Source organism: Coturnix japonica, chromosome 7 (assembly GCF_001577835.2).
Source record: "Coturnix japonica isolate 7356 chromosome 7, Coturnix japonica 2.1, whole genome shotgun sequence".
In the NCBI taxonomy this organism is placed as follows: Eukaryota; Metazoa; Chordata; class Aves; order Galliformes; family Phasianidae; genus Coturnix; species Coturnix japonica.
Genome location: NC_029522.1, coordinates 10031157 through 10054551, shown reverse-complemented (window position 1 = coordinate 10054551; position 23395 = coordinate 10031157). Strand labels below are relative to the sequence as shown.

At 36.8% G+C, this 23395-nt stretch overlaps 1 protein-coding gene across 5 annotated transcripts in view; it reads left to right on the top strand.

Moving 5' to 3' along the window:
* Nucleotides 1-23395, top strand: part of ALS2 (alsin Rho guanine nucleotide exchange factor ALS2) — a 48674-nt gene that overhangs the window by 22502 nt on the left and 2777 nt on the right. For 3 of the 5 annotated variants that reach the window (XM_032445980.1, XM_015868109.1, XM_015868108.2), the window contains exons 6-32: nucleotides 500-668; nucleotides 1072-1168; nucleotides 1557-1634; nucleotides 2338-2514; nucleotides 3488-3659; nucleotides 4037-4217; nucleotides 5602-5667; nucleotides 8162-8324; nucleotides 9125-9256; nucleotides 9499-9627; nucleotides 9942-10012; nucleotides 10331-10397; nucleotides 10594-10796; nucleotides 10949-11014; nucleotides 12698-12796; nucleotides 13210-13374; nucleotides 14628-14739; nucleotides 15033-15110; nucleotides 15215-15348; nucleotides 17390-17557; nucleotides 18638-18755; nucleotides 19305-19462; nucleotides 19727-19849; nucleotides 20704-20880; nucleotides 21275-21320; nucleotides 22674-22735; nucleotides 23234-23383. In XM_032445980.1, coding sequence (XP_032301871.1) covers nucleotides 500-668; nucleotides 1072-1168; nucleotides 1557-1634; nucleotides 2338-2514; nucleotides 3488-3659; nucleotides 4037-4217; nucleotides 5602-5667; nucleotides 8162-8324; nucleotides 9125-9256; nucleotides 9499-9627; nucleotides 9942-10012; nucleotides 10331-10397; nucleotides 10594-10796; nucleotides 10949-11014; nucleotides 12698-12796; nucleotides 13210-13374; nucleotides 14628-14739; nucleotides 15033-15110; nucleotides 15215-15348; nucleotides 17390-17557; nucleotides 18638-18755; nucleotides 19305-19462; nucleotides 19727-19849; nucleotides 20704-20880; nucleotides 21275-21320; nucleotides 22674-22735; nucleotides 23234-23383 — 3361 coding nt within the window. Of the gene's footprint in view, nucleotides 1-499; nucleotides 669-1071; nucleotides 1169-1556; nucleotides 1635-2337; nucleotides 2515-3487; nucleotides 3660-4036; nucleotides 4218-5601; nucleotides 5668-8161; nucleotides 8325-9124; nucleotides 9257-9498; nucleotides 9628-9941; nucleotides 10013-10330; nucleotides 10398-10593; nucleotides 10797-10948; nucleotides 11015-12697; nucleotides 12797-13209; nucleotides 13375-14627; nucleotides 14740-15032; nucleotides 15111-15214; nucleotides 15349-17389; nucleotides 17558-18637; nucleotides 18756-19260; nucleotides 19463-19726; nucleotides 19850-20703; nucleotides 20881-21274; nucleotides 21321-22673; nucleotides 22736-23233; nucleotides 23384-23395 lie in introns of those variants that run through there. The other 2 variants (XR_001556409.2, XR_001556408.2) reach the window with 2 other exon arrangements.

Below are 23395 nucleotides of genomic sequence, written 5' to 3'. Positions count from 1 at the left end.
CAATGGTTTTTGAGGTATTCCTGTTTTCACCACCAGGATTTGAAACTGGTGATAATTTTCCACCACAGGCTTCTGTGGTATTAATTACTCTAAATGTAATTCTGATGTGGTTATGCAGCTTACTCCTGTATCAGTCTTGTATCTGTGAAGAAATTCAGGGATTAGAATATTTCTGTTTGCTGCAAGTGTATACTTTCCTTAAAAGTATGCTTATTTTACATAAAGTTTGTTTTGGCACCTTTGCTTCAGTGTCACTGTGTTGTTCTCATATGCCTGTTAACTTTACTAGCTGGTGAAAATTACTTGGGATCCATCTGCATTTAACCCAAATGCTTATATCTTGTCAGTAGCCTATCTTCTTGCACATCTGCCTTTGCTCTTAATCTTAATTAAGACTTCTTGAAAAAGCCTTAATTTTTGCATAATACTGAGTAACATGTCTGTGAAAGTGATGTATTTAAAATTATGAGCTTTTTTTTTTCTCTTGGCATGTTTTCAGTTTCTCCTAGGCTCTTACGGAAGGTAGGACGGGCAAAAATGAGGACTGTAGCTCTGACTCCAACCTACAGTGGTGAGGCAGATGCTCTTTTACCATCTCTAAGAACAGAGGTATGGAGCTGGGGAAGAGGGAAGGATGGACAGCTGGGACATGGTGATGTTCTACCAAGGTGAGATTTTTGGATAAATGTTTCTTTGTTCAGACACTAGGAAAATCTTAAGTATCCAATTTAATTTTGGTCACCTGCCTTGCATTGTTCTTGTTGTTTGAGGTGTTCTGACTTAAGTTCTTCCATGAAACATGTTTCATGCTGTGTTGTTACTGAGCTTCAGCTAGTTAGAATTTTTCCCATGCAATTACTGGGAGTTCTGGTGATATTTTGACTGTGTTGCCCACATGAGGGTGACATTTGTCTACTTGTGCATCTTATGGCTGTTGTGCCTAAGCTGGTTCATTGCCAAAAGATTTAATATATATTTGCTTATTCTAATCTTCTGTGGGAGTGGGGTAAGGGGAAGAAAGGACTTTTTTTGTTTTTAACCTCTTTTTTTATGGGTTCTGGAAACTGACAGGCTTCAGCCACTATGTGTGAAGAGCTTAGATGGTAAAGAAGTGATTCAGCTCTCTGCTGGCGGTCATCATTCCTTAGCACTCACTGCCAAATCCCAGGTACTTGTTACTGGATCATTTATTGCTCATCTATCACATTACTTTCATGTTGAATGTTTTCTAGGTTTGTGTTTCTTGTAAGCTCTGGTTTCTGTTTGTGGAAGGAGACTTGGAAACGGTGTTCCTCATGAAATTGTGGTTGTATTTAAGTTCTCTATGGGCCATCAGTATTATGTCTGGAGACTGTAATGACCTGTTGCATTTATTTTTGTTCTCAAAATGTCTTCTCACGTTCAGAAAGACACCTCAAGTTAGTGAAGAGCTTCTTAGTACATGCACTGTATACCTTTGGTTTATATTTGCACACTCAATGCATTGTGTGAATACAATTCAGATTTCATCTATGTATACCGGCTGTTAAATACTGATATTGAGCTGTTTCTTACAGGTGTATTCATGGGGCAGCAATACCTTTGGTCAGCTTGGTCACTCAAGCTCCCCAACAACGGTCCCTCGACTTGCGAAGGTATTTTGTTTTCTGCTTTTTTTCTCTTCCTACAAAAGTGAATGCAAAGTAATTTCTAAAAAACAATCTTCTTCATAGATCTGCATGCTATATAGTAGCAGGGTCTTTGATTCCTTTGGTTTACACAGTGATTGTTATGCTTAGATAATCTTCTGAAAAAGGTATCCAAGAAATCTTTCATATTTGTAATTCCACTCTTTTTGGCTGCTTTGAAGTTCTAATACTTTGAGACGTGACTGATCTGCAAGGCAGGTTTGGTAAACAGACAAAACAGATCCTTGCCTGTTTTCCACTAGGACAGGTAAGCACCAGAAAACTAGCTGCAGAGTTTTTCTGTTTAGACCTAATGCAAATTAATGTACAGAATGTTAGCTTTCTCCAGTAATTATGTATTTCACAACCAAATGGAAAGGGAAAATTTTGCCATAACTTTAATCAAACTCACTTTTATAGCCACCTGAAAATAAAAATTGGTTTATAATTTAGAGGTTAAAAGAAACAGCCATTATAATGAAGAGTGAAAAGAGATCATTTTCAGTGAAGGGTGGAAAATGCACTTGTTACAAAATACTTGTTAAAAAATTACCAGTTATTGTAATACGCTAACTTGTTATCAGGTGTATTACTTGCATATGTGTCCAGAAACTGTGCATACGCTCCTTCCAGTTGGAGATGACTTCTGGTTCTTCTTTGTGAATTTCAGGTGTGTGGTGATGGTGTTTGGAGTACAGCAGCAGGATCAGATTATTCTCTCTTCTTAGCAGATGAGCAAGACTTCCAACCTGGATTATATTATTGTGGTCAAGAGACAACAACAGATAAAAATTTGAGTGAAAATAATTGTAGTAAGAGTCCAGTTTTGTTACTATCCTGTAGTAAGGTGAGTGATATTTCCTTTAAGGTAGTACAAATCACACTGATTCAAACTGAAACTTACTGTGGCTACCAAGAAGTTGGCATGAGGCGAGGGAGTGTGTACTCTGATTCCATGTCTTTGCAGTCTCTTTGTATTGTTCAGGCTTATTTAAGGTAGCAAAAAGGAGATGCTTTGGGAAGAAGGCTGCTCTTTTATCTCAGCTAATCTGGGTTTCAATCCTTCATCCCTTGATCTAGCAGAAAAGCAGTAGGAGAGAGGTTTTGAAGTGGGATGGATTTATACATACAAACAAACCCAATATGTGTACATGTGTATTCCTAAGAAACCCTTTTTTAACAAAAAAAAAAGGGAGGTGGAGATCAAACACTGAATTGCGATATAGTATTGTGTATGAATTAGAACTAGTGAGGAACCACAGTGCATTAGATTAGTGTCACATGTGCTGACCTTATAGAATTTTTTTCCCAAAAACTGGGTTGCAATTGGTATTGGTGCAGATAGTAGTATTAGTCCACTTTGTTAATACTGTCATATTGCTCTTATCAATAAATTTGTCTTTCAGATTGAGAATGCACTGTAGTTCAGAGCACAATTACGTTAAAATTGTGTTATCCTCTGTTCCTAATTAATAGGGAAAAATAGCTGATGTGGTATTACGTTGGTGTCAACATTGTGTGCATAGGCATATTCTAAAAGTGGCTAAACTTAAAGTCACTGTCTCTTAAATAAAAAGTGATTGTTGCCTGAAAAGTTTATTTTTAATAGTAGTATGATGAACTAATTTGACTATAAATGTTTCTCCTACATTATTTTGTATCAAGCCATTGAATGGACTTCTTGACCTTAATTATTAACTGCCTGCAGTGACACTTGACACTAATGATGATAGCCTTTATTCTGTATCATCCTAGTTTTTGTTTATTTTTACTTTCAAATGTTAGCTGTGTTTTCTTTTTGTTGTTGTTTTGTCTTTCAGATAGGATATATAAGCAATGTGATAGCTGGTGGAGACAACTGTTTGGCCTTGGTAGACAAAAACATAATGGGATACATTGCCAGTTTGCATGAGTTGGCTTCGACTGAGAGAAGGTTTTATTTCAGACTGAGTGAGATCAAATCTCAGGTTCTTAGACCCCTTCTAGGTTTAGGTAAAAACTTAATATTTTCTTTGATATTATTTACAATGTGTTCTACAGTAAAGTACTTTATGCAAGATTTACATTGCTATATAATTTTAAATTAGAGCCAAGATTGTTTTCCTCTCCCTCGTTTGATTCAACTATTGAAACACAGCTGTAGTTTGATATCTGCACAATGTTACTGGTATTTATTTTATTTATTATTTGAAATAATTGTTTGAACCATTATGTAATGTAAAATCATTGAATTCCTGATTATGGATGATGTTGCCAGGAAGCGAAATGGGCTGATATAACATCCAAACAGCATACTGGGGTAATTCTCTTTTATTAATGGGTGTTCTAATATTGTAATGTAAGCTAAATTTCTTTCTGATTTATTGCAGATAATTTGGGCAGTGCAAATACAATCCAGTTATTGCAAGAAATGGCAAGCAGGTTCAGCAAGCTATGCTATCTCATCGGTCAACATGGAGCTTCTTTAAGTAGCTTTCTTCATGGAGTTAAAGAAGCCAGGAGTTTGGCCATCTTGAAGCATTCCAGTCTCTTTTTGGATAGTTACACTGAGTAAGTGTCTGATTGTTTCATCTTGAGTGTCTGCAGGCTTAATCTACTGACCACAGCAAGCTGTGTATCAGTAGAAAATAAATCATAAGGGACGTTACATAAGAAACTATAATTCAACTTACATTCTTGTGATTTAAATTTCATGTGGAATTTTTTGCAAGCTAGTTCGTTTTGTACTGAGCTTTGTATTTCAAACAAACTTTGCTAGTGTGCACGCTGGACAATTTTGGTGTTAGGAATGCCTTAGGAATGTAAAACTGTACAAACACTTAATTCACTGCAGCATGTAGAACAGCACTGCCTTATTTTAGGGTATCTTTAACAGCGAAGTAACAAATATGTCATGATTTAGAGTTGCTGTTACTTGACCACTAGGTAAAAATACCTTTGAAATTTACTGTGGTTACCAAATGTCTTTTGAGAAGTCATTAACTAAAAAATGTTTCCCAGAAGACCAGTTCTTTTGTCTTATATCTGCTAATAGCTGACCTTACACCTAGAAGGCAGAGCTGCGTTAGTGCTCAAGCTTTGGTCTGAATTATCTTTATCACTATTGTTTTCTTAATTATTCTGGGAGGGGAAGTCTATGCAGTTGATTTGTTTGGTGTCTTTCTCCTTAATAAGTTTTGCATTTGTTGGATAACTTCATCCAAATGTGTTGCGGGAATCTCAAACTTAGGATCTACAGGCTTTGTGAAAAATATTGGCTTAAGAGAAGAATCTAAAAATCTCCTATCTGAATGTATTCTGTCTTACTAGATATCTAAAAATCCCTGAAGGAACAAAATTTTGTGGATGTAAACTCAAAAGCTTCTCATGTTACGCAGTAGCGTTCTGAATGCACAGTTTGTTGCCCATGCTCTTAAATACAAGTTGTCATTTCTATTGGGTCTGCGATAAAATTAAGCCATGTCACCCTGAAACAAACTTTCCATTTCTGCGTATCAAATGAGTGACCAAGGATTTTCTCTACTTCGTCCCTATTCTGACTGCGGTTTTTCTTTCAACCTGGATATCTAGAAGTAGAAGAAATTCTAGTAATAATGAGAACTTCTTTCCTTTCAAACACTGCATTGTCTAATATCTGTTCTTTGCTATTTGCACGGCTTCTGCTCTTCCCCTTTATTTTCTTTGTTCTTTAAATATTCATCTGTGTATGGTATCAAACTTATGCATATCCTGTCCTTCACGTGGAAAGTGAATGCTCACTATTCTGCTAACAGTGTTTTGGTGTTTGATATTATCTCAAGTCCTTAGACTTTTGATTACTTGTGTAGCAGGTAATACAAATCTTGCTGATATGCTGTTGGAAACTGTAACAGATGCTATTTCCAGGATTGTTCTTAATTTGAAACTAAAGGTTTTCTTTTCTTCACCATTTTAGATATTGTACTTCAATAACAAATTTCCTGGTAATGGGAGGATTTTCTCTTCTCGCAAAGCCTGCAATGTAAGCAAACTTTTACCGTTACGTGGAGCTTTTGGTCAGCTTGTAAAGAATGTTCTAAAGTATGTGTGTGCCTTTGTGTGTATGGTAAGGAGCATGTGGTGATACTGCCTCAGCATACTTGAGTACATTAATGCATCTTCCATTAGATGAAGAAAAGTTTTCTTCCTTTCAACTAACATAATAATTCATGTTAAAATACTGCTTTATTAGCTCAATTGATGTAACATCAAGGTGTGGAGAAAAGAGGAAAAAGATAATAAATGAATGCAAATTCTTTGGAAGAAGCTTAAGTGGATTTCAAGTAATTCCTGAAAGCTTAGGAGTGAGGTTAAGTTTTCATTATCTATTCAGTGTTTGTCAGTATTCGATGCTTTCAGATGTTATTCCCTAGAATACACAGAACAGTAAACGTTTCTTTAAGAGTTAATGAGATATTGTGAATTCAGTTTAGTTGAAATTATTTTGTTTATATTCTTCTCAGTTTATGGAAGCTCTCTAAAGCGATGGGAAAATAGCCCAGTACTTCTGCAACAGAGATGTTTTATTTATTGTAGAGATGCTTTTAAGGAGTTGTGCTTTTAGATCTTAGAATTCAGTCTTTTCTTGGTTAAATGATATTTTTGTCTAGGAATGAAGTAATGATGCTGTCCAGCTTTCATTCTAGCGTTGTGAGGGAATCGTTGTAATGAGGGAGGTGTTCTCAGAAGAATTGCCAGTTTTCATTCCTTCCTAAAGTCTCTTATCTGGACATGATTTTGTTACAGCTGATTATGATACACTTTGAATGTAGCAATGCAGCATAAGCAATGGTACCAGAAGTTCTTTTGAAATATTGGGGTATCTAACACAGGGAATTTGCTACGCTTGAGGACCAGTGGAAATGACTGAATACAAAATTGCACATTGAGAATTTTTCCACAATGGTCAGGATTCTTAAGGTGACTTGCAGGAAATCCAAGTACAAGTATAAGCTTATTTATTATTAGCAGCGACAGGTTCTGGATGCTGAAATTATCTGTACCAGATTCTTCACACTGGTTGGTGTTGTTCGGTATCACAGCTTTGCCTACTGCAACCAGGTGAACAACAATTTTTAAGGGTTCCGAGACTTCAGGGAGCAGATGTAATAGAAGTTTTGGCCCGTACCTGTAAAGGAAAGTCAAGAATATCTTTATTGATAATGATTTTGTTTTTGCAGGGAATACTGTCTCAGTGAATGGTTAATGATGTCAGTGTCTTTTCTGGGTATTCCAGAAGATAAACAGCAGTAGTAGTCTTAGCTTTTAGGCTAGCTGGCTTCAGAGGGAAGTTTAGTTATATACATATGTAGTATATAGGTAATAATATGTATGTACTTACCATTGTTATTTCCTATTGAGAGGAAATCCATGTGAGGATCTCAAAGCATTTCAGAAATGTAAGACATCTATTGAAGTGTTTGACTTAGTTTAAATTAACAGCTAAGTTAAATAATTAAATTTACAATTAAAAATACAATCTTCTCTAAAGAGGCCTCTCCTTAATGCTTATTGAACAAGAGAGTTCTTAAATATCATTAGCAGACTTGGACAAGGTATATAAGATACCATTTCACACATCAAATTAATAATGTAGAATTCTAGGGAGCCTGCTGTGCAATTCTTTGATCTGGTTCTTTGTCCCTGGGGCTTGCTTTCTCAGCCTCACCTGATTCTTGCACCTTGTGGTCTAAATGCTTCCCAGCTGGATGTGTATTAATGCAGATATGTCATGTGCCAGCACGTGTGCACACAGATGCTGTGAAGGAGAGGGAAACACAGGTTTGTTTTCATTTTGATGAAGAAATCCTGGTCTTCTGTGCTAATGCATTGTCTTCAGAATCATTTCCCTCTTCTTCTCTGAACTAGATTAGTTCTCCCTCTTGGAAGTCAGACTGAGGATTGAACAGATTTCCTGCCTTTCTTTGAGGTAGGATGTAATTTTTCTAGTTAGAGGGAAAACTGTTTAGCTTTCTTGAATAACAGGGGTGGGGAAGAGATTATTTGGCTATATTTAGGAAAGTGTACTGGAGCAAAGTTAAGATTCATTCAGTCCTTCTTGTATTAGTCAACACTGGTAGAAACTCACCACCTTAACAATAATCATGACAAGGCTAAAACGTTCCACCTGTTTTCTCTTTTACTGATCACGTGTGAGAGGGGAAAAAGGCAATTAGTTACTCACCAAGTGGGGCAACTTAGTCAGCTTTCTTCAGTCAGCATGACTGATCTTGTGAGAGCAGAACTGGAGTCCTGTGTTGCGGTTGGTAGAGTGCTACTTGATTTTATTGCAATACTTGTTTAAATTAAGTTGGGAATGGATTAATAAGTAGCATGCATTTGCCTTTGTTATTTTTGTTTTATGAAAATCCAAAGAGGTGCATTCTGTGCTACTACAGTGCTCACTGATGCAAAATATCACTGATGTCTTACTGTTATTCTTCTTTCCTCTGTTTCCCAACGGTCCGATTGTTTAGAGACTTCTTGAGTAAAAGTCAGGAGCTGTTACAAAAACTGTCTGAGTACAATGAGGAAAGCCTGCAGCTAGTGGATGTTCTGAATGCTCTGTTTTTCATGCCATTTGGACGACTTCATGATTATGCCAGAACCTTGCTAAAGCTTGCCACGTGCTTTGAAGTGGTAAGGTGTCTTTATCTATATCTCAAAAAATATGCACACAAAACCTTTTTTGCTTGGAAGTAGCAGTGAGAAGCAGATGCCAGGTAATTAGAAGTAGCTTTAGCCCTCAGTGAGGCTACCTGAGATTCAGATTTGCTACTGGGGAAGATTGTGCCCATATACTTTTCAGATTCATAAGCCACGCTTGCATAGATCACGTAAGTAGAATCTTGTTACTCTGCTGGAGCTTGTTAGAGCTTGAGTGCTTAAGTGAAAATTTGTATTGTATTATTTTGCTGTTTGCATGTTGCTTTTCACTTCCATCTGGCGTAGTTAGTGTAGCAGTCCTTGGCTTTAGCACTCCACTGAAAGTAACATATGAAATTAGATAGACATGTACTGTGTATTTAGATGTATACAACTGCATGCTTTTGAAAGAGTAGATGACTACCCAGGAGTAAAAATTACTTGTACAATCACATGTACATCCCCATGTGATTGTTAGAAGGATTACTCTTGGGGTAATTAGCATTTTCTTCTGCTAATTCTTAAGCTGTGAGAAAGTAAATCGTGTAATTGTATGTATTAATCATTCTGCTTATAGCATTCATGGAACTTCTGTGGTCTCAAAATCCCTGGCACACCAGGAGAATGTGTGACCAGGGAAACTACCTGTCTTCTGCTGTCTGTGTTATTAACCAGATCAGCTGCCATACTTGGTGCTAATTTAACAAAATGGGATAGATGTCTTGCAGCTTGGTTAGCGTTACTCTTACAGGCCCTCAGCAATTTTGTCAGATCTGTCTTGCTTTGTGCCCTAGGCATCTCCAGAATACCAGAAGCTACAAGATTGTAGCTCTTGTTATGAGAGCCTTGCTGTCCATCTTGGCAGAAAAAGGAAAGAAGCAGAATACACACTTAGCTTCTGGAAGACATTTCCTGGGAAAATGACGGTATGATGGCAAGTGTCAGTCTGTTGGTAGCTGGTATGTCTTGCTGTGAACTTTATATTCTGTCTGTTATCTATGCTGCTCTTGGTTGCAAATTGCTTTTTTCTGGCTTGTGTTGCTGAAGTAACCTAATTTTAGAGAATTTTGGCTTATGAAAGTATGGTATGAAAAATAAATAGCAATGATGTTAAATCACAATTGGTGAGAAGTAAACTTCTGTGGCTTTTTCTAATCTCTGCCTGTAGGATTCTTTGCGGAAGCCAGACCGTCGTTTAATCTGTGAAAGCAGCAATAGGGGGTTGTCCCTACAGCATGCTGGAAGATTCTCTGTGAACTGGTTTATCCTCTTTAATGATGCTCTGGTGCATGCTCAGGTAAGTTATCTTGCATCCAGGAACAAAGCTTTCTTTCAAACAATGTGACTCATTTTTTTCATCCAGTGGAAGTAATGCTGACTAAGGAATTTGAAATGACCTACTAATGCTTTCTCTAAATGTATGTTTGGTGTTGCCCTGTGGTTGGCATGGTTTCTGTTGGCTTTTTTTAAGAGAGGAAAGTGTTCATGAGGAGCCTGTAATACCATTTTCCTTAGACCGTAGGGGAAGAAAATAAATGTTCAGAAAAAGCATGGGGCTGGGGTAATGAATCAGTTAGTACTCAGTGCATTTTCCCTTTTGTTTGCCTTTAGTTTTCAACGCACCACATTTTTGCTTTGTCCACACTGTGGGTAGAAGCTCTTTCAGAAGAAGCTGGTAATGTGTGAGTATGAGTATTTATTGTGTTGTGATGCTTAAATAGTCAGATGTCTTGGCTGGAAGGATTAGAGCTTTGTAAACAGTTTCTGTAAACTAGGAGAGGAGTGAGATGTAATCTTATCTTGCCCCTTCTCTTTCAGATGATTTTCTTGTATTTCTGTCTTAAAAATAATAATAATAGTTGTATAAAAATTAAGAATAACAAGATCAAATCAAGAGATTAGCCAGTAGTCTCAAAGTCTGACATGCTCTAAGAAACTTTGCTTTTTTTTTTTGGATGAAATTTCATTGGATTAAAATACTTCTCCTGCCTTCCTTGTAGGAATGGATTGAAGATTACAACACCAGAAGAGCAGTTTGTTCTGCTTTCTTCAACACCACAGGAAAAGGTAGGCATATCTACAAATTCTTCATGGCTTCATTGGTACGAAGGAGATTTTTCCCTCCTACTGTAAAAGTAAACAGGGAGAAGTAGCAGTACTGTACTGCAGAGCACAAAGGAGATGGCTTTAGTTGCTGTAAAGGAGAGAGATTCTGTGCAAAATCAGATGCTAGCTAAATTCTGTGATTAAAACTCTGTTTCAGACTAAGTGGCTGAGGGCAATAAGTCAAGCAGTGGATCAGGCCCTTAAAGGGACTTCTGATTTAATTCTATATGGAGCTGGTGGGAATGTTCCAAGACAGGAACCTCCTATTTCTCGCAGTGCCAAATACGCCTTCTATAAGGACCCTCGATTTAAAGATGCTGTTTATGATGGGAGATGGCTCTCAGGAAAACCCCATGGCAGGTAAAAGCATTTGAACATAACAATTGAAAACAAAATGAAGTAGTTACTGAATTGGTAAGTAGGCTTCACAGAAGCTATTTGGGAAGTGCTAAGTGAACTGATTATGTGGTACACATCTTTGTATACAAAGTATGACTTTGTATATTTTCCAGAGGGATCCTAAAGTGGGCTGATGGAAGAATGTACTCAGGGACCTTCCGAACTGGACTGGAGGATGGGTAAGATCTCCCACTACTTGTGGAGGGAGAGGGCAAGGAGTAGCTTTTGGTATAAATTATAGCAAGGATTATAAGAAGATTGTAAATCTTTTAATTAAAAGGTTTTGCAGTGAATCTCATTGACTCAGGGTTATGAATGTTAAGATATCCATGTGCATCGATTCTTGAGTAATTCAGAGGTATGTTAATTGTATTCTGAGCAGACTCTGTAACTGCAATTAAAAACTTGCTGTTTAATAAAACCGGAGTCAGTTGGTGTAGTCATCTGCAGGATGTAGAGAAAGAGTGGTGAAACAGTTGAGAAAGAGTAAGTGGCATGAATTTCTAAGCAGAGGATCTAAGTTAAAAACTCTACAGTCAGGTTTTCTTTATATAGGTATCTAACATTCTTTGTTGCAGCATTCTTTCAAAATGTCCAGTTGGTGTTTTATTTTTCCTCCAAGGAAAGGTGATGATTTTCATTCAGTGTAGTGATGCAACTTCTCTCACTGTTTTTTTCTTGCAATGTTCCTTGTGGAGTGGGGGGTGTAAAACTTTGAGGGAGATGAAGTCTTGAAATAAGCCTTTTCTCTTAAAATAAATGAGCGTATGATCCTGTTGATAATAAGACAATAAGGTCAGAGGAGTTTTAATGTAGGATGAACTGGAGTGAGTCATGAATATTAACAATTTATCTTATGAAACAAGTGAGACCACTTGAAAGTTAACTTGTAGTTGATTATACAGCTTTGAGTTAATCCATTGCTAAGAGTCTGCATATGGCATTATTGAGGCTACAAGGTTAATTTCTGTCCAAACTCATTCTTATACAAATCTTGTGAGCAGACATGTCTGTACAGGGGAGTGTTAAAATATCTAAGGAATCCTCTTGAATTTCAGTTGTGTTTTTAAAGTATGGAATCAGAGGAGAAACTGAAATGAGATCAGGCTTCAGGCAGATTGTTAATATCAGCCTTAGTTATTGGTGTATGTTAAAGCTCTAGTCTGGTTTTATGTTTTCCCACATGTGACTTGTGAACATAACCATGATTATTTTGGCTTTCTTGGAGATAAAAATTCCCAACACATATAAGTAGATTGGTATTTAGCATTCTTTACTGTGACAATCAAATGCATATACTTGCATTTCAGCATGTTATCAACACTCTGTTATCAACATTCAACAGTAGTATTATGTTGTGGGGCTAGATTTGCTCAAAGGAAAATCTTTATGACAGAGTATTAATCTCTTCATAAGATCAAGTCCTACAAATAAGCTGTCTTAGGCAGAGTGATAATATGAACAATCCTGTGCATCTGCTTGAGCACAGTTTGAAGCTAGTTCTTGCCTTGGAGTAATGGTGCATTTGAGTTATCGAGACTTAAAGACAACCGAGGTAGACACGAGATGTGAGAAGCCTTGTGTGCTTTAGAAAGTTGAGAAGAGTGTTGCAGTGTACTAGGGAGGGGAAAGCTTAGAGCAGTGTCAAAATCCAACACCAGAAGAAGCAGTACTGACTAAATCGACCTAATGATGCTGAATTTTTTGCTTTCTCTCTTTACATCAATAAATCTGTAACTGTTTTAGCTCGGGATGCACGAAAACGTAGAGTGTTCTGATTTTTCGAATGGGTGTTACATCTTTTTATTGATGAAGTGCATTAGTATTACAGCTGCTTGAGTTTGATGTTTGTGCCCTGACAGGTACGGTGAATACAGAGTGCCAAATAAAGCCTTGAATAAAGATGACCACTATGTGGGGTACTGGAAGGAAGGCAAAATGTGCGGGCATGGAGTCTACAGGTAATTTGGCATTTGTGTTGCCATCACTGCAGAAGGGAGAGCAGGTCTGATATTCTGGTTCACTGTTCCATTACCAACCAGCCCCATGTATGTACGTGTGCTGTTAGCTTATTTTCTGCTTTTACTTTGAATTGCTTGTAGTTACACTTGTTTTCTGTTCTGTCATTAACATCTATTCTACAGTTGCTACCACCTTTCAATAATTCATGATATTCTTTTCTTTAGAGACAGTAAAATATAACAGTTCTGCTTGCTGGGGAGAAGTTGCCTTTAAAACAATGAAGCTCACTTATGTCCTGAATATACTTGAACTGTAGTTTTTACTTGGTATGACTGCAGTGTAGTTCTTATAAGAAAAAACAGGGATGGCAAATTATAGGAATCTTACTTATTCCTTTTTTTTTTCTTCATAGCTATGCTACTGGTGAAGTATATGAAGGATGCTTTCAGGATAACATGCGTCACGGCCATGGCCTGCTGCGCAGTGGGAAGCTTACCTCTTCCTCTCCCAGTATGTTCATTGGACAGTGGATAATGGATAAGAAGAGTGGTTATGGTGTTTTTGACGATATTACAAGGTAATGTTTGAGTTGCTTGAATTATTAAGCGCTGATCCAACGTGTGTGTATGCTAGTACTGTTATTACTACCAGATCAAATTTTTTCCTACTCTTTTAGCAAGTGTCTTGTTTTGTCTTGTTTAGTTGCACTTTACTTGCACTTGATTTTCAGTATTGATAATTTTAAGACTGAGTCTAGTGATTTCTTTTTCTTGCTGTATCTGGAGTCATTTTGTTTTTTGCCTTTCTTTCCTGTCATACTCCTGCCTGAAAGCTAGTGCTGAATATATTGCCTGAGTAAGGGATACTGTGTTAGCGTTGGAAGCTTTGTGAGTGTTATGAGAGGAGTATTCTCTGCTTTCAGATCTGTAAGATTGAGTTGTTCAGTGACCTGCTAAACAAGACTAAGTTAAATTTCAGCTCAGATTCAGATATTCCATAGACTAATTCTGTCAGCGCTATGAAGGGAAGATATTTCCTTTAAGAGAACAGACTGGTAAATTGATGGCTTCAGAAATGGAATTGTTTCTGGATTGCACTAAATAAATACACTAAGTAAATGCTTTCTGAGCTCAGATCAATATAGTTTTGTCTTTCCAGTCACCAAATCAATTTTGTTTCATTCCTGAACAGAGGGGTTTTGGGTTGGAGCTCAAGAAACTAGTTTATGTTTAACTGGACTGAAAGCCAGCTTACAAAGCAGAATAGTAAGAAGACTGAAGGTCTTCACAGAACATTCTGGTTTTTTTTATTTTATTATCCCCTCAATTTGAGTCATGTAGCTTAGGTAAAGATGATGAAACAAAATATCTAAAGTAAGCATAAAGCATCTGTTCTAAGTAACTGTCAAATATGTCAGGTAGTTGCCTAATGAAGCTGAAGATCCTTTTTCATGCATAATTTGTTTGCTGAACTGGATCAGGTTCAAGATTCTGTGTTTCTTATTTGCTGTAATTCAGCTTGGGTTCCTTTAGGTAGAAATTGGTATTAAGTGGACTTCAGATATTTTAGGCAGTCAGGAACAGTTCACTTGGATATAGCCAGTCTGTACTGTCACTTGTTAATGGAAGTTCTTTGGGGTTCTTCTCTATCAAAAAGTCTTATTCTCTTTAATCTAGTGAAACTGGATTAACATACTTTGTAGCAAGTGATGTATAACTCATAATGGTTTTTTCTGTAATGGTGAAATTCCGGAATAAATCCTTAGAAAGAGAAGGTATATATTAATTAAGCTGCATTATTTCTACTTCATTTTTTTTTTTTTTTTTTCAGAGGAGAAAAGTATATGGGAATGTGGCAAGATGATCTTTGCCAAGGCAATGGTGTTGTGGTTACTCAGTTTGGATTGTATTATGAAGGAGCCTTCAGCACTAACAAAATGATGGTGAGTTGAGTGCTAGGATTTGTGCTACAGTAACTTGTCCTCCAGATGTGGTACCTTTCTGGGGTAGATGGCTGGTCATATATATAATCTGTTAGGTTGTGTAAACCTTCTGTTGGGCGATCTGTTTTATTTTTTAAATGTCTATATTCCTGTTTTGTTTTACTTAAGACTGCTGTGGAAGTTGCTCAAAAAGAATAATAATTAGTTAAGAATTAGCAAGTGTTTCAGTGTATTTTTTAGATCTGAAGTCTGGCCTTCTATTATAATAACAGCTTTGTTTTTTATGATTGTAGGGCACTGGCATTCTGCTTTCTGAGGATGATACAGTTTATGAAGGGGAATTTTCAGATAACTGGACTCTGAGCGGAAAGGTTGATATTACAGTAATTTGTAAACTGTTACCTTTAACGTGATGACAGTCTTGTACTTTGAATCCTAATGGATTTCCATTCAATTTTTGTTGCCTTTTCCTAAGGGAACACTGACATTGCCAAATGGAGATTATATTGAAGGCCTCTTCAGTGGAGAATGGGGATCTGGAATAAAAATCACAGGAACCTACTTTAAACCTAGCTTATATGAGAGTGAGAAGGATAAGCCTAAAGCATTGTGAGTGTTGAATACAAAATAATTTCTGGTGTGGTTCAGTAATGCTGTCAAATGTAACCCTTGGCTTTTTTCAGAGGCTGGTTTTTGTTTTTCTGAAGGAGAAAATGAGATTTTGAAAAGATGTTTCTTCCTTTTTGATTCCTTTTCTCTGCTCTCTAAAAAATAAGGGAAAACCCTATTTCATAGTTGTTGTATTCCTTACTACTTGAGTAATGCTATAAAATTACAGGTTACTTGACACGTTGCTACTGAGCTACAGCAGGCCCTGTATTTTTATTTATGTCTGGACTGGCTGTTAGAACCTAAGCTTATGTCTAATGATTTATGATTATATTTGTGAGAGAGACTAAGTTGCATTTGCTAGGGATTAAATCATTCACAGCATTTTCTACCTTCTGCTAACGACTCTGATGGTAACTTAATAATGCCAGTAAGGGTACATTAGGTTGGAATTAGTTAAATGCTACAACTCTTCCAAACAGGGCAGAAATTCAAAGTGCTGGAGTTGCTGAATTGCCAAAAGTAAAACAAGACATTTTAACAAATTATTTTGCAAAGCATATGTAATACTGCTTGTAGCAGTATCATCTCTGGAAAGAAACAGCACTCTTGTTCCATTGAAGTCATGATTGACATCTTTAAGTAGAATAAGTGCTTTTTAAGAAAAGCAGCAGATGAAAGTTCAGCATTTAGTAGCACTGTGTACTGGTCTGCAGTACTAGTATTGGTTGTACAGAACTCAATGTCTTTGAAGCTTACTCAGAAATTTCAGATTAAAATGGGAGACAACTGTTTACCTAGATTACATCTTGGTTTGCTTCCTGAAGCATTCACTGGTGATTTCTTTTGACAGTACTGACACCCACAATGGGATGTGATGCTACACAGGCCTCCCTGCTGTACTGAGCATTTACAACCTTAGCAATTGCCTGTTTTTACCTCAGTAGGGAGCCTTTGAATAAATGTATGTACATATTTGTGTAGATAGCTTGTGAAATGAGGGTTTTGCCAGCCCATTTCTGTCTCTCTTGAGACTGAAAATCTTCTGACATCACTTATGAGAAAGCTTGAAAGTCTTCCTTTTCTGCTTTGTGAAACTGGAAGCATGGAGAAATGTCAGTGTTTTTAGTTCTCATCTAAATTTTGTAGGAAAAAGCATTTATGAAAGATCTGTCAGATTCTGAAACTCAAATGAAATTGAGGAAAAACACTACCAGACTTAATAGTTCTATTTGCTTTCTGAAATCTGTTTGAAGCCCTGAATTCAATTTTATTTCTTATGAATATGGATTGGCCACAGCTCCTGGCTTTTGTGTATAGAGAATCCCTGAGCAATGGCTGTCAAGGAAAAGATGCCTGCACTTGTTTTACATTCTACCACCTCATTCCTACCTGGTATGATGCAGCGCTATCTGTAGATGATAATTCTAGGACAGAGTCCATAGTTGGATTTATGTTTTTGTCTGTGTAGGCAGGCTATTTGTACATTCCAAGATCATGAGATGTTTGGGATATCTTTGTAGGATGTTATTATTGTGCAAATGTATCCAATCTTCTCAATAAAAACCGGTGATGTAGATAAGCCTCATCAATCACATTATGTCCTGTTTTATTGGAAAATATCAGTGCTTTTTGTGTTTAAACAAGATGTTTCTTGGAAAAATAAAAGAAAGATTAAGACTGATATGCATAAAGTAGTAACATTCATAGTTGCTCCTACACGTAGCCATTGAAAGCATCTTAATCCTGTAACTTTATAATCTGTTGCATGGATTAATGCGTATTTTTCTTGCTGAGTAACAGCTTTGAAAGAATGCTAAGTATGAATACAAGTTTCTTTAACCTCTTTTTAAGTCAAGACATTATTTTAAGTACTGGGTTTATTCTTAGTGATAAACAGTAAGAAACTATTAAGTATATGAGGTTTTGGTAAAGTTCTTTGAGACATTAGATTGATGTTAGCTATGAAAAACACATCTGAATGTGTTATTTCAAGAACATTTGATTTTTTTTTTAACAAACTAACTGATCATTTTATTAGGCGGAAACTTGGGATCCTGGCAGTGCCTCCTGATGAGAAATGGAAGGCTGTATTTGAAGAATGCTGGAACCAGCTTGGCTGTGAGAGCCCAGGCCAGGGTGATAGATGGAAGGCTTGGGACAACATTGCAGTGGCTCTGACCACCAACCGACGGCAACACAAGGACAGGTAGGTTCCTAGAGTATGTAGTTTGCAACAAGATAAAGTATTGAAAGAAACTGGAATTGTACTGTACTCTAGAAACTAACTGAAAATCACGTGTGTTATGAAAACAACAGTAACAAAATATCAAAATGGAACTCCTAATACAAACACCTCTTTCAGAGACATGATGTTTAGGATTAGTTCTGATATTACTGTCTGTTAGATTATTCAGTATGCGTAAACATGATGCTAGCTAATTACTACCGGAAGGCCTTTAAATTGTACAGGTAGCCTGATAAGGGAATGTTCAGTTGTCACATATGAAATCAGTGCAGAAAAATCAGGAAAATACAGTGAACAGATTCAAAGGGTTGGGAAGAAAAGGTTTCTTGGATAAGAATCTTCTCCATGAGATTTAAAAAAAAAAACAAAAACAAAAAAAACCAAGAACAAACAAAATCAAAACAGCAATATAATCCACAAAAAAAAACACACCACAAAAGCACAAAACCACCCAAATAAACACAATAAAAAAAGGATAAATTTTTCAGTACATTGCAGAAGAGTCTCATTTAGTAGACTTGACTATGCTAAGAGAAAAATAGCAGTAAGTGAGCTCAGAAGGTTAATGCAGGAAGCTGGCTTGTAGTGTAAAAGAGCTTACTGTAAAAACAGTAGTGTGACTCTAAGTAAATACTGCTGGTGTCCAGGAAGTGTGTAGTGACAAGTTTCTGGTGATTCCTGAATGTCTGTCAGAGTGGGAGGTGGCATCTTCCATGTTCCTGATCTTACAGATTTGGGGTTTTGTAGTAAAACGAATCTGTGGGTGTGTATTTCCACAATGTTAGTTAAAATTATTTTTGCTTGAGTGAAGTTTCAGGTTTTTTGTGCAACAGGTGTGGGGGTTGAAGTTCAGGCTGAAGGACTCCTTAAGACTTTTAAGTTCAAGGGAACAGGCAATTGACTAGTTTCCTATGTGTACTTCTACTATCTTTTTCTTTAAGGTTCATTACTTTCTTGTGGTGACTTCCATGTTTTGCTTTAGTTTTTATTCCTGCTTTGTCTCCAGTAATCTGTTCTTATTTGTCCTTTTTACAACTGTAGTCCAGAATTACTGAGCCGCTCTCATACTCAGACACTGGAAAGTCTGGAATTCATTCCGCAACACACTGGTGCCTTCACCTTGGAAAAATATGAAAACATCAAAAAATATTTGATAAAGGTATTGTGACTATCGAGTGCTCATGTAGCTTGTTTGCAAGGCATTATGTTAAATGCATTGGAACTATAACTTGTGTAAGGGGTTCTTTGAACTTCTTTAATATTTGCATGTGTATAGTCAGTGTTGAATTCATTCATAGTTACTTATAACTTTAAGTCATTGAGTTCAACAACCATTAGGTAAGACTAAAATCACTGTATCTAATTGACATTTCCTTAAAGTCATCTTCTCAGTTGCTGTTTGGTTTTTTTTTTAATGCAGTGGATCCCAGCAGAGCGTTCTGGAGTATTTGCTGATTATATCATATTAAGTTTAGTACTTATCCAAGCAGTGGTACATTTTTGTACTGTCTTGATCACTGTATGAGCCTCTATTCAGCTAATACATAAATTTCATAATTCAAATGGTCATTTGTTGATGTGTCTGTAATATTTTGTTTTAAATTGTGTTGTTGGTTTTCTGATCCATCTCTAGTTCTGCATTTTTTTTTCTTCAACCTGCCTAGCAGGGTGATCTATTTGACCAGGCAATTGGTATCTTTCACATCAGGCATGTGATACTCCTCTCCATCCGTTGGGCAAGCTTGTGGAAACACTGGTAGCTGTCTACAGAATGACATATGTTGGAGTAGGAGCTAATCGGCGGTTACTGCAGGAGGCAGTAAGAGAGATCAAGTCCTACCTCAAACGCATCTTCCAATTGGTTAGGTAATGAGATTCCAATGTTCAAGTCCAACTACTGCTGATGTACTTAAAAACACCACCAGTACTGATACAGTCTAGTGTTTATGTAGTCCAAGCTATTTTGGGCGTTGATTATATTTCCTTGCATGTACTTATGTACATATATTATCTGTGCTGCCTTAGTTATGCCCTGTTGTTATTAAGAAGCTTTTTATTTCTTCTTCACTCAACTCTTGTGTTTTGTGTATATTTCTACGAATTTTCATACTGTACTGTGTTACCACTTAGGTTCCTGTTCCCTGATCTTCCGGAAGAGGGCAGCACAATTCCATTTCAGCCGACGGAAATAAAGGGAAGACGTTCATTCTGCAGTGGGAAATCTGACTCCAGATCAGAATCTCCTGAGCCAGGGTACGTAAAACAAAAAAAAACCAACAACCTTTTGTGAACTAATGAAGGCTTTGCTTTATTTTCTGTTAACAGTTTTACCTTTAGAAAGGGGGGAAACAAACAAAAAAAAACAAAACAAAAAACAAAGAACAGGAAAATCCCTTTATAACTGGTGGATGTAAGCAGATATTTTTTTCCATTGGTTTTTATGACAGATTTAGAAGCAAATTCAAACTTAGGCCTAGATTTCAGAACAATGTTTGTTAAATGATTATTGGGCTAATGCAGGTCAAGTGCAAATGTCATGTGGAGCTCAGCCTTGTTCTGTTTGTAGCCACTTCTAGTGGGGGCAACAGAAGGAAGGAGGGATCAGCAGAGAGAACTTTGTGAGAAAGGCCCCAGTTATCTGTGTAGCTGGTATTAGTAGGTTCCCTACATCCAGCTTTCCCTGTTAAGATTATTCTTTGATGCAAAGAAACTCATGAATTCACGATGTGTGTGTGTGGAGCTAGGTCAACTAACTTGCTGGTTTTTTAGATTGTGTTTTAAAGGTAAAGTTAAGGTATCAGTGGAGTGGCTCGGATTGGGAGCCAAATAATTTCCTTGAATATGCAGATAAAACTGAACTGCAATATAGTATACAGCTCCCCAGTGAGTGTTCTGTGGGTGGACTGTAAAAGAAAGTTACTGCTAAGTATTTCTTAGCACAGATATTTTTTGTGCGCTTTCTATATTGTTTGTTCCTCATAGAGTAAATTCATACTAGATTAAAAATTTGTTTTTCAATCAGGATTTCTTTTCGTTTTATCTTTATGATTATCTCTCTTTTTAAAATATCTTTCCCTTCACCCCATCTTCTTCTTCTTTTGTTATAGCTATGTGGTAACCAGTTTTGGCTTGCTACTCCCTGTTCTACTGCCACGACTCTATCCACCTCTATTTATGTTATATGCCTTAGACAATGAGCGTGAGGAAGATGTTTACTGGGAGTGCGTCTTACGTCTAAACAAACAAACTGATATGGCTCTTCTGAGTTTTCTTGGAGTGCAAGCGTAAGTGTGCTGCAACACTAAAAACTGACAGGTTATGGCATGTAATAAGACAAAGCATGTGAAAGATTGTCTGGAGTGCATTTCTCTGGTTAATATACGTGTAAATCTATCTTCAAAGTAATTACTGTGGTTGAGAGAATGAATCAAAGCTTTTCTTTATTAAAAAAAAAAAAGGTAGGGGGAGGGAAGGGAAAGGAAGATTGGTATCGCTATAGAACCAGGGGGAGGCATTTCAAATCTGAGCATTTTTCACTTGTCTGTGCTAGATATAGCTCTACCTGTTGGAAGAGATGCTCTGACTCACTAAAGAAAATAATTTTGTTTTCATAAGGTAAATAATGCTTTAAGCTAATAGGCTCTGCTATCTGAATAGATTATTTTGGGTTTCTTGCAGGAAATTTTGGCCAGCAACTGTATCCATCCTTGGTGAGAGTAGAAAGGTATGTTCACTGGGCCTTGGCTTACAGCACACTTTGTTCAGTTTTCTTTAAAGAAGTCAAAGTCATAAAGAATAGGTTGAAGAGCTTTTGATAAACCCTTTTGTGGAAGAGATGCTGCATTAGAGATGCTGCATTATCTTGATCCCTGAAAATATTTTGCTACTTAAAAGCTAAATCAGTGATTTCTTAGCATAGCTCTTTGTCCAGCTTTGTCACTTGCTGTTTTACTCTGTAGGAAGCTCTAGTTCAGGAAGAAATTTGAAACCCTTTTACTTGGTCTACAGTTATGAAAACATGAGGGAAAAAACATCCACCGAATAAATTTTCAAGCTGTTTGAAAGCTGCACTGCTGTGAATGCATTCTGATTAGAAGAACTGGATTATTTTAATTCTTAGTGGTAATATTGACAGAGGCTGAACGCTGGTCTTAAGTAGTGGTAATATAGTGCTCAGTTTCTGTGTTCCAGTAATAATTATTTCAGTAATCATGACTTTGAACAATTTCAACTTTTACAATATATTTTACATCACATCTGTTTATAAGCCAGTGTATTTTTATTTGGAACTTTTGATTTCTTGCAGTCTTTTAGATCTCTCTGCTTTCAAGATTAACTTTTCTGTATTTATAACTGTGGCTTGTCCAAAATTCAGTAATAATACGTTAAGCTGCTGCAAATCTTTTGTATTTTTAGGTACTAACCAAAATTCTTGTTAGCTGCCTGAAATTTTTACCCATCTGTTTATTTAGAGTTGCTTTTTTTTTTTTTCTGCTGTAGAGCAGAACCCCTCCACTATGTACATGTACTACACAATGTGTATTTGAATTGCACAGTGTTTGATGCTCTCTGTAACTGTTTACCATATTTGCTGCGGTCTCCAATCTATTAAACAGGATGTGTTCCGTGAGATGCTGTGTTTATCTGCTTCTCTCATCAAGTTTCCTTATTTCTTTGAATTTCTCTGGGTCTTTCTGCATCCATCTATTCTTTCTCTTCTTCATTCAGAAAGCTGTAGGCTCAGCTGCTTATGAAGAGCTCACAATTATGCAAGTTCTTTTGTTTGCTTCAAGCCTATAGATCTGTGTCTTTTATCAGTCTTTCTTGACCTGGAAGATCCAGCAAATCTTTGATTCTTGTAATTTAGCTAATTGTTCAGTGTAGGCTTTTCTGAGTTTTAAAGAAACTCAGTAATACATGGACAGCTTCCTGAATGACTTTATCTTCTGGCCGCCTTCCCTTCTCTTTGCACCGGAGATCTGAAAGTCTTTTATGATAATGTTGCATGATATGCTGCTTCTTTCCCTGAGCAGCGTGTTACTGGACTTGAATGACAAATTTTCTCATGGTTACGCAGGTATCATCAAATACAAAAGATGCCTGCTTTGCCTCTGCGGTTGAATGTTTACAGCAAATCAGGTAATTCCTTGAAGCTTTTAGTTTTTTACTGTTTCTGATTTAATGGCATCTACTTAACTGTGTTTCTTTATTTCTTGCCTTATCTTTGTTCACCTTGATAGGAAAGGTCTATTTCCAGGCAAGCTTGAAGTTTGAGTTCCTACTACAAATGTTAAAAATTCTCCTGATAGGGAATAACATAACGCTTTGTAAAGGTGTCTGTTGAGAAATGTCTTTGTAGACACTTAAATTCCAAAGCAAAAGGATATCTAATCAAATGTGTGTGAAGTTTTCTTTTTTTTCCCCACCCTTCCACAATGTTTAACCATCTTTAAGCTGTGAGGATAGTCTTGTTCGCAGCAGTATGCTTTGAACCAGTGATTATAGACCAGAATGTACTGCAATAAATGATCTAGCTTCTGGCATGTGGGGAAGGACAGTTAATTACCGTCTTCCAAATTTAGATGTAGATACACTGCTTTTTATTGTTAGCATGTTTTGCTTTTGCTCTCCAAACAGTACCACGTTTACTCCAGCTGACAAACTGAAGGTAATCCAGCAGACTTTTGAAGAGATATCTCAGAATGTACTTGAGAGCCTTCAGGAAGATTTTCTGTGGTCCATGGATGACCTTTTTCCTGTTTTTCTCTATGTGGTGCTACGAGCCAGGTAGGTGCTAGC